Below are 13,129 nucleotides of genomic sequence, written 5' to 3'. Positions count from 1 at the left end.
TAAATAACTTTGTGGATCAAAAGCAGTTACGTTTAGAATGCAACCTTAATACATAGATATAAAATATTTCAAATCACTATTTAAGACAACGTTCTTATTGTTTTGTCTGTGTATTGCTCGAAACATATAGTTTACATTTATTCAATTAATATTAAAACGCAAACTACCTAAACGTGCGGAGATTATATATGGGTTTATGCTTTAAGGAGCATACTATGTGCGAATATGCGTACACTCTGATTGGACGATGCGAGTCACGTGAATCCTGTCACGACCTAACGGCACAAATTTAAAAAAATGTGTTTAATGTTTATAGTTTGATGTTGTTTACCCAGCAAGCCTGAGGTGAGTAATTTGGATGGGGAAATTTTGAAGGATGCAGTTCTGGATTTGCGACAAATTCGTTAGATTAGTAACGGATGCATTCTAACGAAAGGTTCCTCCATCGCTAAGTGAATCATTCTTCGTTTGTTGTGGTTTGAGATGCGACCATATTGGAATTACTTCACAACGCATGTGATTGGTTAGTCAACCAACCACTTGCGTTTGCATAATTTTAAGAAACGGGACTTCACGTGTCACGTGATTACTTGATGGTTCCTTCAACACAGCTTTAACAAGGAGTGTTGTTTTTAAAAAGTAGCAAGACAGAATCGCCACAATGCAAAGGCCTTTACTTTACGAACGCAACTATTACATTCCAACCATGAGGTAAAGTTACGTCCCAGCCAAACTGCAACTATTTCCTGAAAAGTCGGATCACGGTCTTAGTGAGATTAATTAAAATGATTTATGTAGCTCCAAAGATAGCAGCTAAACATGTTTGCTTTACAACTTGTAGTTGAATATGTGTTTTAATGTTTTATTAAGCAACAGTCTTTTGTCGAGGGATGTCATCCATTGCGTGTCCTAATGGCCTGTTTTAGTAAATCTGATCTACATCATTGCCTCAAATCACACATTCTCGTAAATGCATCAAACGGATTTGCGCACGATCGAAACGTTCAAAACTTAAACAAACAATTCAAGTTTCCGTGTGTCCATTCCTGGGTTAGGATGATCTGAAAGAAATTGCACATTTCTGTTGGAGTTCATGGACCCTACGTTTATGTTTCTTATTTTTTCCGAGCACATCAAGTTGACAAATAGTTTAGTAGGATGTACATCACAAAAAATTAGGTCATGTTTTTATTGCTCTTCTACAGTAAATGTTCTATTTGCACATCAAAAGTTTCAGGATACTTAAGTACTGCAGTGAACGAAGGGTCTGTTTTATCAATGTGGTAACTACTATACCTTTCATATTATTTCGAATTCCATAAATAATATTTTTTGAATGCTGTGTTGCATAACATGAGATCACCCGGGCTCGACAGAATGCAAGTTTCTAGACCGGCCTTGCAACGGATACGGGAGGCTTTGATAATGTCCTGTATGTGTTATGGTGTATTGCCCTGAAAAAACAATTCGTGCATATGCGTGTTTGGCGTTGCAAATCCAAAGCAGAGCTTATGTTACATTTTTATGCAGTGGTAACTATTATCCATTATCTAATTTTGTCGTGAAAAAAATTGTGAATATATCTGTAGTATTCTGACGTGTAGGCACTTGTCCAACAATTGCCATAGTACCAAATTGAACCAGTTCAAAATGTCTTTATTTTTTTTCCGGATTTGACATTAGATCAAATAACCACTTTGTTGACGTACAAGGTAAAATTTAGGTGTGAAGACTATTAAGTAAATGTTAATGCAAAACAAATACTTTCAGGTTTTGAATGAGTGACATCGATAACAGAAACTTTAGTTGGGATTATGCTTAAAACAACATATTACGGGTGAATATGCGTATACACACGATTAGACTTTGCGAGTCACCTGAATCCTGTCACGACCTAACAAAAGAAATAGATGTAGAATGTGTTTAATGTTTATAATTTGATGTTGGTCACCCAGCAAGCCTGAGGTGAGTGAGCTGGATGCGGAAATTTTGAAGGATGCGGTTCTGGTGTTGCTACAAACTCGTCTGATCAGCACAGTCTTTGCCCGATGCGATTTTTTTCTCTTTGTCTCAATTATTTGCAAAAAAACGATGTCATCCATTGCGTGTCCTAATGGCGTGTTTTAGTAAATTTGATCTACATCATTGCCTCAAATCACACATTGTCGTAAATGCATTCAATTTATTTGCGCGCGACCAAATGTTCAAAAATTAAAGAAACAAGTCAAGTTTCCGTGTGTCGATTCCAGGGTCCGGGCGATCTGAAAAAAATGCACGTTTCTTTAAGAGTTAAAAAAAAAATTTCATATTCTACGTTTTGTTTGGTCCGATTTTATTCGAGCACAACAAGTTGACAAATAGTTCAGTTAGATGTACATCACGAAAATTGGTCTTGTTTCGGTATGGAGAACAATTATAATTATATGTTTTCTGTGAAATCAACAAACCTTTTGTTTACTCTTGGACGTCAAGAGCTTCTTCCATCTCTGGCATCTCTTCAGTTTCAAGTTCCTGCATCAGGTTCTTGAATTCGTCACTGTTGGCCAATTGTTCGATTTCTAAACGTAAATACTTATTTTCGCCTTAAATTCAACCACAATAACATGCTTTCTTCAATCCCAAATACTATCTATACCACATACCTTCATCGGTCATTTCTTCTGGGGACTTGTCTCTGAAATCAGAACACGAAACCGGTTATAGCGTTTATATAAAAACATTTATTTAACTCTGTTATGCTCAGTAATCATTCTTACCCGATAAGTCTGGCGGCAAAGTGGATTGGTTTCTTGTATTTCTTGTACAAACGGTAGCCTCTGCGCACTACGCGAACAGCTTTCCTGATCCATCCACCTCGGCGACGACGACGACCCCAGGCCTCAACGTCCACCACAAGGACAAGGGCTACGAGCAGTGCAAAGATTGCAAGTTTGTTCATGTTGGTTTCGATGTTCTACTGTGAATATCTGCAAAACATGTTAGTTTACCGAGTTAGTTTAGTGCATTCGTCCAACCAGGACATAAAAATCATCAAGTTCATCGTTCACTTAAAACCAAACTGAAATGGTTTTATAACTTCATGTTACACTCCACCAACTGGTTGATAAGCTAGCTTATGATGTTACTGATGTGAGTGCCCTTTTTTATAGGGTATTTTCCGTATGTCCACCCAACGTGGAGAAGAAGCGTGCGACATATGTTGCGTCTCACAGTCAATCACGTGCTTCGAAAATTATATACGTACGTTCATAACATCCCAATCACGATTCAACTGGTTTGTTACGAATTTGTCTAAAATGTTAGTAAAATTTTTAACTTATTAGTAATGACAATTTATAAAACGTTCTAATATTTCCTTTCCTGGTACACATTTTCACAAGAATTGTTGATTCCTCTTAAAAAACAATTTTAAACATAATGTTTACAATATTAATTCAAACTGACATTGAAGTTTTCACTTGTGTTGCGCTAAAGAAGTATTGCTGGTTGGGTTGATTTCTTGAGGTAAAAATATTTTTCTTGTTTTTCTAGAAAAGTGCAAGCTTAGTTTCAGTAAAATATGGTAAAGAAACAATAAGGCACTTGGTATTTCGCTAAGTTCTTTAATTAAACTCTTGACGCATCGAGCATAAATATGACAGCAATTTTTTATCGTTTTTTGTAAGTTTTTATAAAGAATGCAGTAAAAAAGTTTCGGTTTTGGCCGAACTTCGCAGATATATTCGGCCGAAACCGAATAATTGCAAAAACCTTAGTTTCAGCCGAATAAATTCGGCAAACCGAACTTTCGGTGTATCCCTAATAAATTGTGCCTTAATACCTACTTTAGTGGGGCCCAAAATTTTATTTTTTAAAAATCATTTTAGCGGACAAATATAAAACCAGTTTACCTTTCTATTCAAAAATATATTTGTTTGAAAAGAGATTTACATAAACATCTAAATAGATACATGCGTCGGAGGCTTAAGTTAATAAAATGCACAACAAAATCTTTTTCTTGGTGTTTTGGTAGTTATCCAGGAATCAAGCTATTTCATACCACACAAAACTCCTAAATGGGCATGATATCGTTTCTTAGGTTTATGTTAGCAGATAAAGGTTGTTAGTCTTAGTTACATTAGAGGCGAAAGTAAAATATTTCTTGTCGAAACAATTGAATTTACACGAAAAATTGAACCATTTTGTTTTCGTTAGCCACGTGAGATGTCTTAAATGAGTGATTAAATTTACTAAATCAAGTTTTTTGTAACTAGTTGGAGCACGCCAGGACTTTTAAACTGTTCCCGAAACGCGTTCCGGAAGGTTACGGCTTACTTTCACCTCTATTACGTTGCGATGTTGCTTGCAACATACACGTGTATTAATTTGATGAACGGTACTTAAATATATCGTTAATATGGCTCACCATTATGGGTATTACTTGAGTAGCTTTTCCGTTGTGATCGATTTCCGTAAACACTGCTGATACCGTGACGAGAATCATATCGGCACGGACTTTCCACGTTGCCCTGACTCAGGAGAGCGCGGCAAAACGGAAATTTTGGGCACGAAAAATAAAAGACATAAAACATCATTGATTGCGTCCTGTTTCTCAGGATATTGCTTAGGAATAAAACGTGCGTTGGATGTTTTTGGTGAAGCACAGAAGAACATATGGCACATCTACTGTATGCACGATAATATTTTGAAGTTTTGCAATAAACAAAAATATGGCATGGTGCAAGATAGTAATAACTGTTAATATATGCATTGTTTGGTTGCATTTTATTCGTAGTGATCTGCACCAGGAACAAAAAAAACAATTGTTTTGATTTACACCAGTAACGAAAGAAGTTTTATTATTGCTTTTATCGTGCTATCCAATAAAAGCAATAATAAAACTTCTTTCGTTACTGGTGTAAATCAAAACAATTGTTTAATCTAATGTTTTTAAGATATGTATGAAGTTACTAATTCAATATTTCCAATATAAGTTTTACCAAGGAACAAACTTTCGCAAAGCAACATTATCCCTACTAATTTTGCCACATTTCGTTTTATTAAACGATTTTGAAAATCAACCCTAATATTGAATGTACCTTATCCAACGCGTAACTTTCTTCATACCACATCTTTAGTATTGTTTATCTAATACTGCATAACGTTACGTTTTGCACAGGATAATAAAGAAAGAATTAGCACAGGATAACATTTTATGAAATATAAACACTGCTTCCCGAAACCTTGCTCACATACATCTTCCACGAGAAAGAAACTGACCGATATTGTAGCCTGATTTAAAAGGCCCTATGTCTAATTTAATTGTGTTTCAGAATTATTAACATTCTTGTGTTGGTGAAACATTTTGTTGGAATTATATCTGTTTGATACATTTGATCAAACTGTTGATGCAAGCCAGTGATAAGTAACATTCACTATCTGAAATTTTATGGGATTTTTATTTAGCATGTGCCATAACTACAGAAACGGTTGCTTTGGAAAACGTGTTAGAAGTTCATCATATTTTTGTCCACTCCGAGTTATTTTGTCCTAAATCCAGTCAAAACAGTGGTTGGCTGCTGATTTGCAACCGCCTGGCTTACATAACTTGACGCGGGACTTCGGAACTCATAATGCCGTGAGTTGGTATTAAAGCTCTTGATGTGCAAAAATTTTTGGTGGACTTTGTGATATCTCAGTCAAAATTGTGTTTCCATAAATAAAGCCGAAAAGTAAAGCCAACTGTTTAGTAATCACGTAATAATATATTTTTGTTTTATTCGAACTTGCGTAAAACATAAAAATGGCAATTCTGACTTGGGTTCTAATAATTTTTCAAAAATGTTAAAAATAAGAAACACATCCGAAAAAACATGCTTTATTTGTACCAAGACAGCAATGCAGCATAGTTTTGACAATAGACCTATAGTCAATATTTGATACCTTCAATATGACAATTTTGTTGGTTGTGCATTTTCGCTGCAAAGTTTTAAGTTTTGCTGCGATTATCCTGGGTCGAAGGTTTTGATTGGATAATTAACTCACGTGACAACAATCAAGGAAAGATTGTTGTTGTTTGCCGCGGGAGCCTGAGATGAGTGCGTTGTATTCGGAAATTGCGAAGAAGCCGTTTCTCGCGAAGCGACGGAACCGTCTGTTTTCAACGGATCTATTCGATCGAAAGGTTCCTTAGGCGCTGAGTGAATCACTCTTCGCTTGTTGTGGTTTAGCTGCAATAACCATATTGCCATTACACGACAACACTCTGATTGGTTAATGGTTGTTAACGCCCCTCGCTACGTGTTCCTTTTTCCCGCCGTAATTTATTGGCTCGTTGCGCAACACCGGCATCTGGAAGAAGTAAATTTTAAGTATTAGAGCTATTTTCGAATAGTTTGGATTTCTCTAAAATATGCACATTTTTATTCTCATGCTTGGCTAAACGATGCTTCTATAACACTTATTCTTAAAATCTATTTAAATCAATGTTGCGACGAAACATTAGCCTAAGCCCATAACCTAAGCCCACCAATAATATGTTTCTCCTGGCAACATGTGGAATGCCCTCATGAGCGAAAGTTAAAATTCAGAAAATGATTTTGACTGTAAATATTGCGGGACCACATCGTGATGTCAACTGAGTCTTTTCGAGGCATCATTTTTTTCCCTTTCCACCGCTGTAAATGTAACAACCTTTTGCAAAAACACATTATGTTTTTCATTCAACTTACGGCCTGGGACTATTTTAAAGTAATATCCTCAAAAACAATCAATAAACCAGAGGTTGACATACAGTGCAAAAGATCTGGTACTAAAAAAATCAATACTGGTAGTCCAATGTGAACCAACACAGAGTAGGTATCACGTAGCAACACTTCACAAAGTCAATGCCTCGACGTCATTTACTCGCTCGGGCGTGAAGTTGACCTCACAGCAGTTAAGTATTCGACAGTATCAGCGCATCGCAGTAGTTGGCACATGAATTGGTCCTATAAAGATATAACACGATTGCTCAACAAAATATATTTTGCAGAGAATTAAGAGAAAAAGAACATTTATTTGCGAAGATATGATATATACGGCCCAAAAACAGGTTTTGTGGAAACTATTGCAGCTTGTGGCTACTTCTGCAGCAAAACAGCACAAATTGAAGTAAGGCCTTTCGCGACAAATAAGAGCAGTAATACCTTGCATGATAGCATGAAACATTTCTGCCTGGTGTAATTAATTACAGTTTTTTCATGGAATTGTTTTGATTATATGTAATTGAAATTCGACAATAAATTGTCCAATTCCATCTTCAATCACATTAACCCCTTAATACAGGGATGGAATAACAGCATGGAAAACTTTCCACTTCGGAAATACAATTGTTTGCAACTAGGGGCTAAGCATAGGGGTCTGGGCATGGCCGGTCCAATGAAACGCGGGGCCTGCTTTTCTCTGAAAAAAGGCTATCACAATTAGAAAACAAAATTTTGAAAAGTTTCATATTGGACTTCATGGTAAACGGCCCTTTTTTTCGTGCAATCATGTGTAGGACAGCGTAACGAACAGTCATAAGATGTTGGAGTTTGTTAGGCAATAGCAGAAGCATAAATTGTTTGCAACTAATATATTTTGAACCACGTTTATGCTCAACTCAAACCAAAGGTTGGTTTCATATGTGCCTAACTCATACGAAGTTGCTCGCGATCTTACAATAAATGCTTGGATTAGGTGTCCAACTGTCCGATAAAGGATATGTGCGTTCCGCGGTTTGCAAAACTTTTAACTGCAAGCGATTTATTGATGTCTAATTAGGCCCACCTGAAAATTTAAGCCCAAAATCGGACTAAACCAGGATTTTTTGAAACCCTGGGGTTCAAATCAAAATTACTACACATATGCGACAGCGTGTAAATTTAATTGTTTCTGAGCAGTCATGACTTAAAAGAGAGTAACATATAGCTATGGTCACCACATGCACAATGGTGAACAAATATGTAAACAAGACACACACAAAAGAGTGTTTCCGATATTATTTCAACTTCTGCCAAAAAGCATGATGAACCCGAACCTAAAAGCTAGGCCCTATTTGCAATTCTGGCACCAACTAGTGCTAGCCTATTGGGACGTTGAAATTAGGCGACATCTCGGTTTACGATATGGATATCTTTTTTATCGTCGCTAGCAATGCGTGTACCTAATTTGCAGAAAGCAGCACAAAATGTAGTGCTTATAGTTGTCAATAAACGCAACGTCGATTGTTGCGTAATAGTGCTGTGTGTCTATAATGACTCCTGGTACCCACATAAATTTGGAATTCCCGGCGCCAACGTTTGTAATCCAATCATTTTTGCGAGAAAAAATGTAGCTCACTATATAATCTATATGTATTTGTAAATACTGTTTTTTAAGTAATTGTATTTGCAATAGTCAATAAGTTAAAAATTTTAAACAATAGCTTACAATTAAATTGAAGTTGTGTACTGATCCAAGAAGGTGATGAAGGGTCGCGATTAGTATATCGAAAAGTTTTGACGGAATTGCATCACCGCGAATCCAACATCAAACCTGTTAAGAAAGTCTCGGTCTGTACACCACGATGGCTGTATAGAACCCATAACCGATCGTCTGTTCTTGTACCTAAGTTCGGTATGAGACCCAAACCGAGATCTGGACTAATCTGTGAGACCACAAGTTATGATCTATGAAACCAAAAGTCAAGATCTGTGAGATCTCTATGTTATATGCTAGACCAAAAACCATGATCTGTTTATTTGTGGAAAGAGTCGCAAATATATAGAGAGATATCAGAGTCGAGGCAGAAACAAAGAGATAATGGCGTAGCGCAAGTTCAAAGATGTTAAGCAAGCGAGATAACTAGCGAAGGCGTCAGAAAGACGGGGGCGCAAATGCAAAAGATTGGAAAGCTGTATCAGAAGACCAAGTTCAAACCAAAAGTTAAAATGTTTTGAATCATGACTAGCTGAATTACAGAAACAATAAACGTCATGTTTTGCCTTGCGAGCGAGTTAGATAGTTTGGACAAGTGTTGTTCAACCCTACGGCAATAAATATATTTTCTGTGTGTGGGCAAATTATTCGTTTTCCATTTGGGGCTTTCCCCAAAAATCCCCACGTCCTCGTTGAAAAGGTACAGTTGCAAATTTACATAAACAGTCGAAACAACTTTCACAAAATGCAAATATCTGGTAACAACAAGCGAATATGTAACTGGATATACTGCATTGGACTAGTGGTAAGTACGATTCCCTTGCTACACCTACGCGGTGCTGTCAATACAAATATTATATTCACGGCGTGGAGCAAAATCACAACGCATGTTGTAACTACAAAAGAGAGTCTTACCACACGACACTGATATATGTATTTGTAAGAACATTGTATTGTTTGGACTGTGGTTTAAATATGATTGAAATGTACTGCAAGCAACTTGTACTTATAAGAAAAAGTGATACCTAGGACTGGCATAGATTGCTACGTAATCATCCAACCAAGATGTGTGTTTTTTATATATATTTAAAAAAAACATCTTGGTGGGATGATTAAGTAGCAATCTAGGCCAGTCCTAGGTATCACTTTTTGAAACATATTTAGCGCTTTTATCCCAAAACCAATCTAAGTTGTCAGTAGGAGATCTATGCTTATTTTAGAAATATTTTTATATGTACTTATAAAAAGTTTGTTTTTATTTTTGTAAAAATTGTATTCCACTATCTGTTTTTTTTCAGGACCTATTTGCTGTTAGCATTGTCTTTCCGCTTGTACCCCAACATGCTAAAGAGTTGGGTGCCAGTCCAAGTCTAATTGGGTTGTTTGGTTCTATTTACGGTGCAATACAACTTTTTTCAAGTCCTTTAATAGTAAGTGCATTATCAAACAGAAAGTTTACTATGTGCTTATTGAGGTAATGTATTTAGGGTTTTGGTGTGTTAATATGTGTGTAAATGAAATAATACTACTTGAAATTTGTTGTCATTCATCAATTATGCATAATTAAAACAACACCATAAACTCAATGGATGTAGCCTTATTTTAACTTAGCTTAATTAAACAATAACTTACAACCTATTTCTTGCATCTTGTACTTGCAGGGTCATTTCAGTGATGATCATGGCAGAATTAAAGTGCTCTTTGTATGCCTTGTAGTTGCAGCCCTTGGCTATGGATTTTCATCCTTATGTATTTTTTCACTACTACTGTTGTCCATACTTCGATTTATTGCAGGCATCTTTAAGCATACCCAAGACCTGTGCAGGTGTGGTAATAAATATACAAATGTGGCCAATTTACCTAACTCTTGGAATTACTTTATGGTGGATGCCTTTTTATTTTGGATATGTAGCAATGGGTGTCATGTCATTGATTTCATACAATAGGACTCTAGATAAAAGAATAATTTTGAAACAAGAATCCTATGAAACACCTTTTAAAGTGTTTGTGCAAAAAAAAAACAGTCAACCAGTGCAAGTAGTAATAGCATGATGTGCATGTTGCTTTATATTGTGTTTTTACAACCCCAATGAAATTTCACAGAAATTGTTTGACTGATTACTCCCCAATGGGTGAGAAGACAAAATCAATCAGCCAGTTTAATGCATTGTCAAATATTGGATTCATTGTTGGTCCGTCCATATCTGGTGTCATGTCGAAATGGCTTGGACTTTCCACAGCCATTTCTTTGTGCTTTTTTCTTTGTGGAATGCTATTTATTTTGAATGGTGCCATTGTGTGGTTTGTTATCTGGCCAATATCAGATCATGCCAAGGTGGAAAAGAATGGTTCTGTGAGACGCAGAGCTGAAGAAAACGGGTTTTGGAAAAAAATGAAAGGGATAGACTGGAAGGTATTTGTTTTGTCATGTATGTTTCTTGGGTTGCCAAATAAAGTATTTAGGACAATGAAATTGTAGACTATTTGAATGTGTTTTACGCCCCTCTGTCTTTCATTTCATTGTTTGGCAATCATGATTAACATTTTATGTTTGGTTGGGTGCCAGTTATCAAAACTGTTAAAACTAGGAATTAAGTGATAAAATATGAACAAAATAATTTTACTTATACTTTGACTCTTTTTATAACTGAAAGGTATATTCCTGATAACATACCAAGTTTAATTTTTTTGTTTAATATTTCTTAAATTCCGAAAGTATATAGGTTATTAAAACCAAGTTTTGTAGGTACATAGGGGACTGTTCCTCTCTCGGTTTTTCTTTGCCTTGGCTGTACTTTTGTACCGTTCCTCATTTATCTTGGGTGTGAGACAACTTTACAGTAACCTTACATCTGCACATGTTGGCTACCTAGTCTCATACAATGGCTTGCTTGGATTTGTGTTCGGAATCCTTGTGGGTTTTGTATCTGTTCATCAGTTTTATGCAGGAAATGAAGAAAAACTTCAGGTACAAAAGTTTTGCAGCATAAACAATTCTGAACACCTAGGCAAATATTTAACTAATTTGCTATTTTTTTCCTTTTGCAGATGCATGCTGCAGCGATAATTCCTATTGGTTTCACAGTTATTGCCGTTTCCCCAAACATTGTCTGTATGATGATTGGTTTGGCAATTCTTTCTGTGGGAACAACAACCTCACGGGCATGTGGTGTTGTCTTAACAACCAAAAGATCCAAACCAGAGGAAGTGAGGTTTTTTTCTAAAGCATAATTTGAATGTGTGCAAAAGACATGCAAATGAAATTACTGAACATAATGTTATCGGCAACAAAAGCAAGTGCAGCTGTTATTTGTAGATATTGATCTATGAATTCAATGTAACTTTTAAAAGTCTCATAAACTATTCTTGCTGTTCAAAGTTATCACCTCTATTTTGTTTGAAAATGTTTATGTTTGAAAATTATTGAGCTTTTCTGTGTGCAAAAATGATTAACCTGAATTTTTTGTTTTTGTAGACTGGAAAACTGCTTGGGTTTAGCTCATCTATGATTTCTGTTGCTCGTTCAGCTGCACCTTTGGTGGCTGGCATTGCACAGGAATATTCTTACGCAGCTCCAATATATATTTCTTTGGCAATATCCCTTTTTGCCCTTTTCGTTTATTACATTAGTGTGTATACCAAACCACTGCCAAAAACACATGCCCCATAGTGATTAACCTTTTTAGGGTTTGTTAATTTAGTTTTAAGCTGTGCAGCCAAGCAGTTTGAAGTGAATTTGCGTAAAGATAGCATGTCATTGCAGGGTACAGTTTTAGGATTTTTTTATTTGTGTGGTTTGCTTTGTTGCAGTACTACAAGGTGTTGTGATTAGCTTATTATTTACCAAGAAAGTGATAACTTTTGTTGCTACTTGCTTTCAAGTACTGGTGAACTTTGAGATTTTCAGAATAATTGAAGTGTTTGTACGGTGCAATAAACAAACTAGCCAATTATTTTCGTGGTTTTCTGTTTTTGAAAAAGTTGTGTGATTGTTGTTTTGACAGGAACCTATTTTTTACGGAAACATTATAAACATAATCCAGATCACTCAACCGCTTAAATTTAAACAGCAGGAGGCGAACCCGAACCCGAATATGAGCACAAATTTCATATTCGTGCGAACCCGAATATTGCGCAAGATTCGTATGCGAATATTTATTAAAGCATAATATGGTTGTGTGATACAACCACCAAGGTCTTTTTCGCATGACCAATAACGCCAACGGTAGCACACCGCTTATAACGCAACGAGAACTGGTGTAGTCGTTTTTGCTATTGGTTTATCAGCACGATTGAACAAAACGTGACGAAAATACCGTTGCAATTGTAGCAAGGGTTTTCGTCACCAAAATACAGAAGCGCATTTAAAAAAAAGAACGGAGGTCCTGTGTTGTTCAACATTATAGGCTAGTTGGTCAATTATGACATAACGGCTTTATTACGTTATGTCAATCAAAGTATCGTTTTTCCTAAACACTAGCGGTAAAGGCCACTGTTCGTCTGAGGTATAGTATATAGACTCGTTGTTGGTTTCCAAAAGTTTACTAAACTTTGCAGAAATTAACTGTATGCAATTTATTTGTCGTATGATAGCAAATCAATAGTTGGTGAAGCAACATACTTCCGCACGTGATGCAATCGACCAACTATTATTGACGTCACACTTACATACGAATATATTCGGGTTCGCACGAATAATGTTTCTATTTAT

General features: G+C 36.1%; 2 protein-coding genes across 2 annotated transcripts; one reads left to right on the top strand and one right to left on the bottom strand.

The window, feature by feature from the left end:
• Positions 1-2,179: 2,179 nt before the first annotated feature.
• On the bottom strand, positions 2,180-2,958 carry LOC145914194 (uncharacterized). Its single transcript, XM_083001984.1, has 4 exons — positions 2,757-2,958; positions 2,643-2,674; positions 2,448-2,558; positions 2,180-2,261 (listed from the first exon to the last, which is right to left on the bottom strand). Exons 1-3 carry the CDS (start codon positions 2,936-2,938, stop codon positions 2,455-2,457), a joined length of 318 nt encoding a protein of 105 aa, XP_082858110.1. The 5' UTR covers positions 2,939-2,958; the 3' UTR covers positions 2,180-2,261; positions 2,448-2,454.
• Positions 2,959-9,108: 6,150 nt separating this feature from the next.
• On the top strand, positions 9,109-12,305 carry LOC145913905 (solute carrier family 67 member A2-like). Its single transcript, XM_083001674.1, has 7 exons — positions 9,109-9,223; positions 9,717-9,848; positions 10,080-10,243; positions 10,522-10,831; positions 11,165-11,386; positions 11,467-11,625; positions 11,894-12,305. The coding sequence occupies exons 1-7, from the start codon at positions 9,164-9,166 to the stop codon at positions 12,086-12,088; spliced, it is 1,242 nt and encodes a 413-aa protein (XP_082857800.1). The 5' UTR covers positions 9,109-9,163; the 3' UTR covers positions 12,089-12,305.
• Positions 12,306-13,129: the final 824 nt, after the last annotated feature.

This window comes from Ascidia mentula, chromosome 9 (assembly GCF_947561715.1).
Source record: "Ascidia mentula chromosome 9, kaAscMent1.1, whole genome shotgun sequence".
Classification (NCBI taxonomy): domain Eukaryota; kingdom Metazoa; phylum Chordata; class Ascidiacea; order Phlebobranchia; family Ascidiidae; genus Ascidia; species Ascidia mentula.
This window is presented reverse-complemented; position numbering and strand designations above follow the sequence as displayed.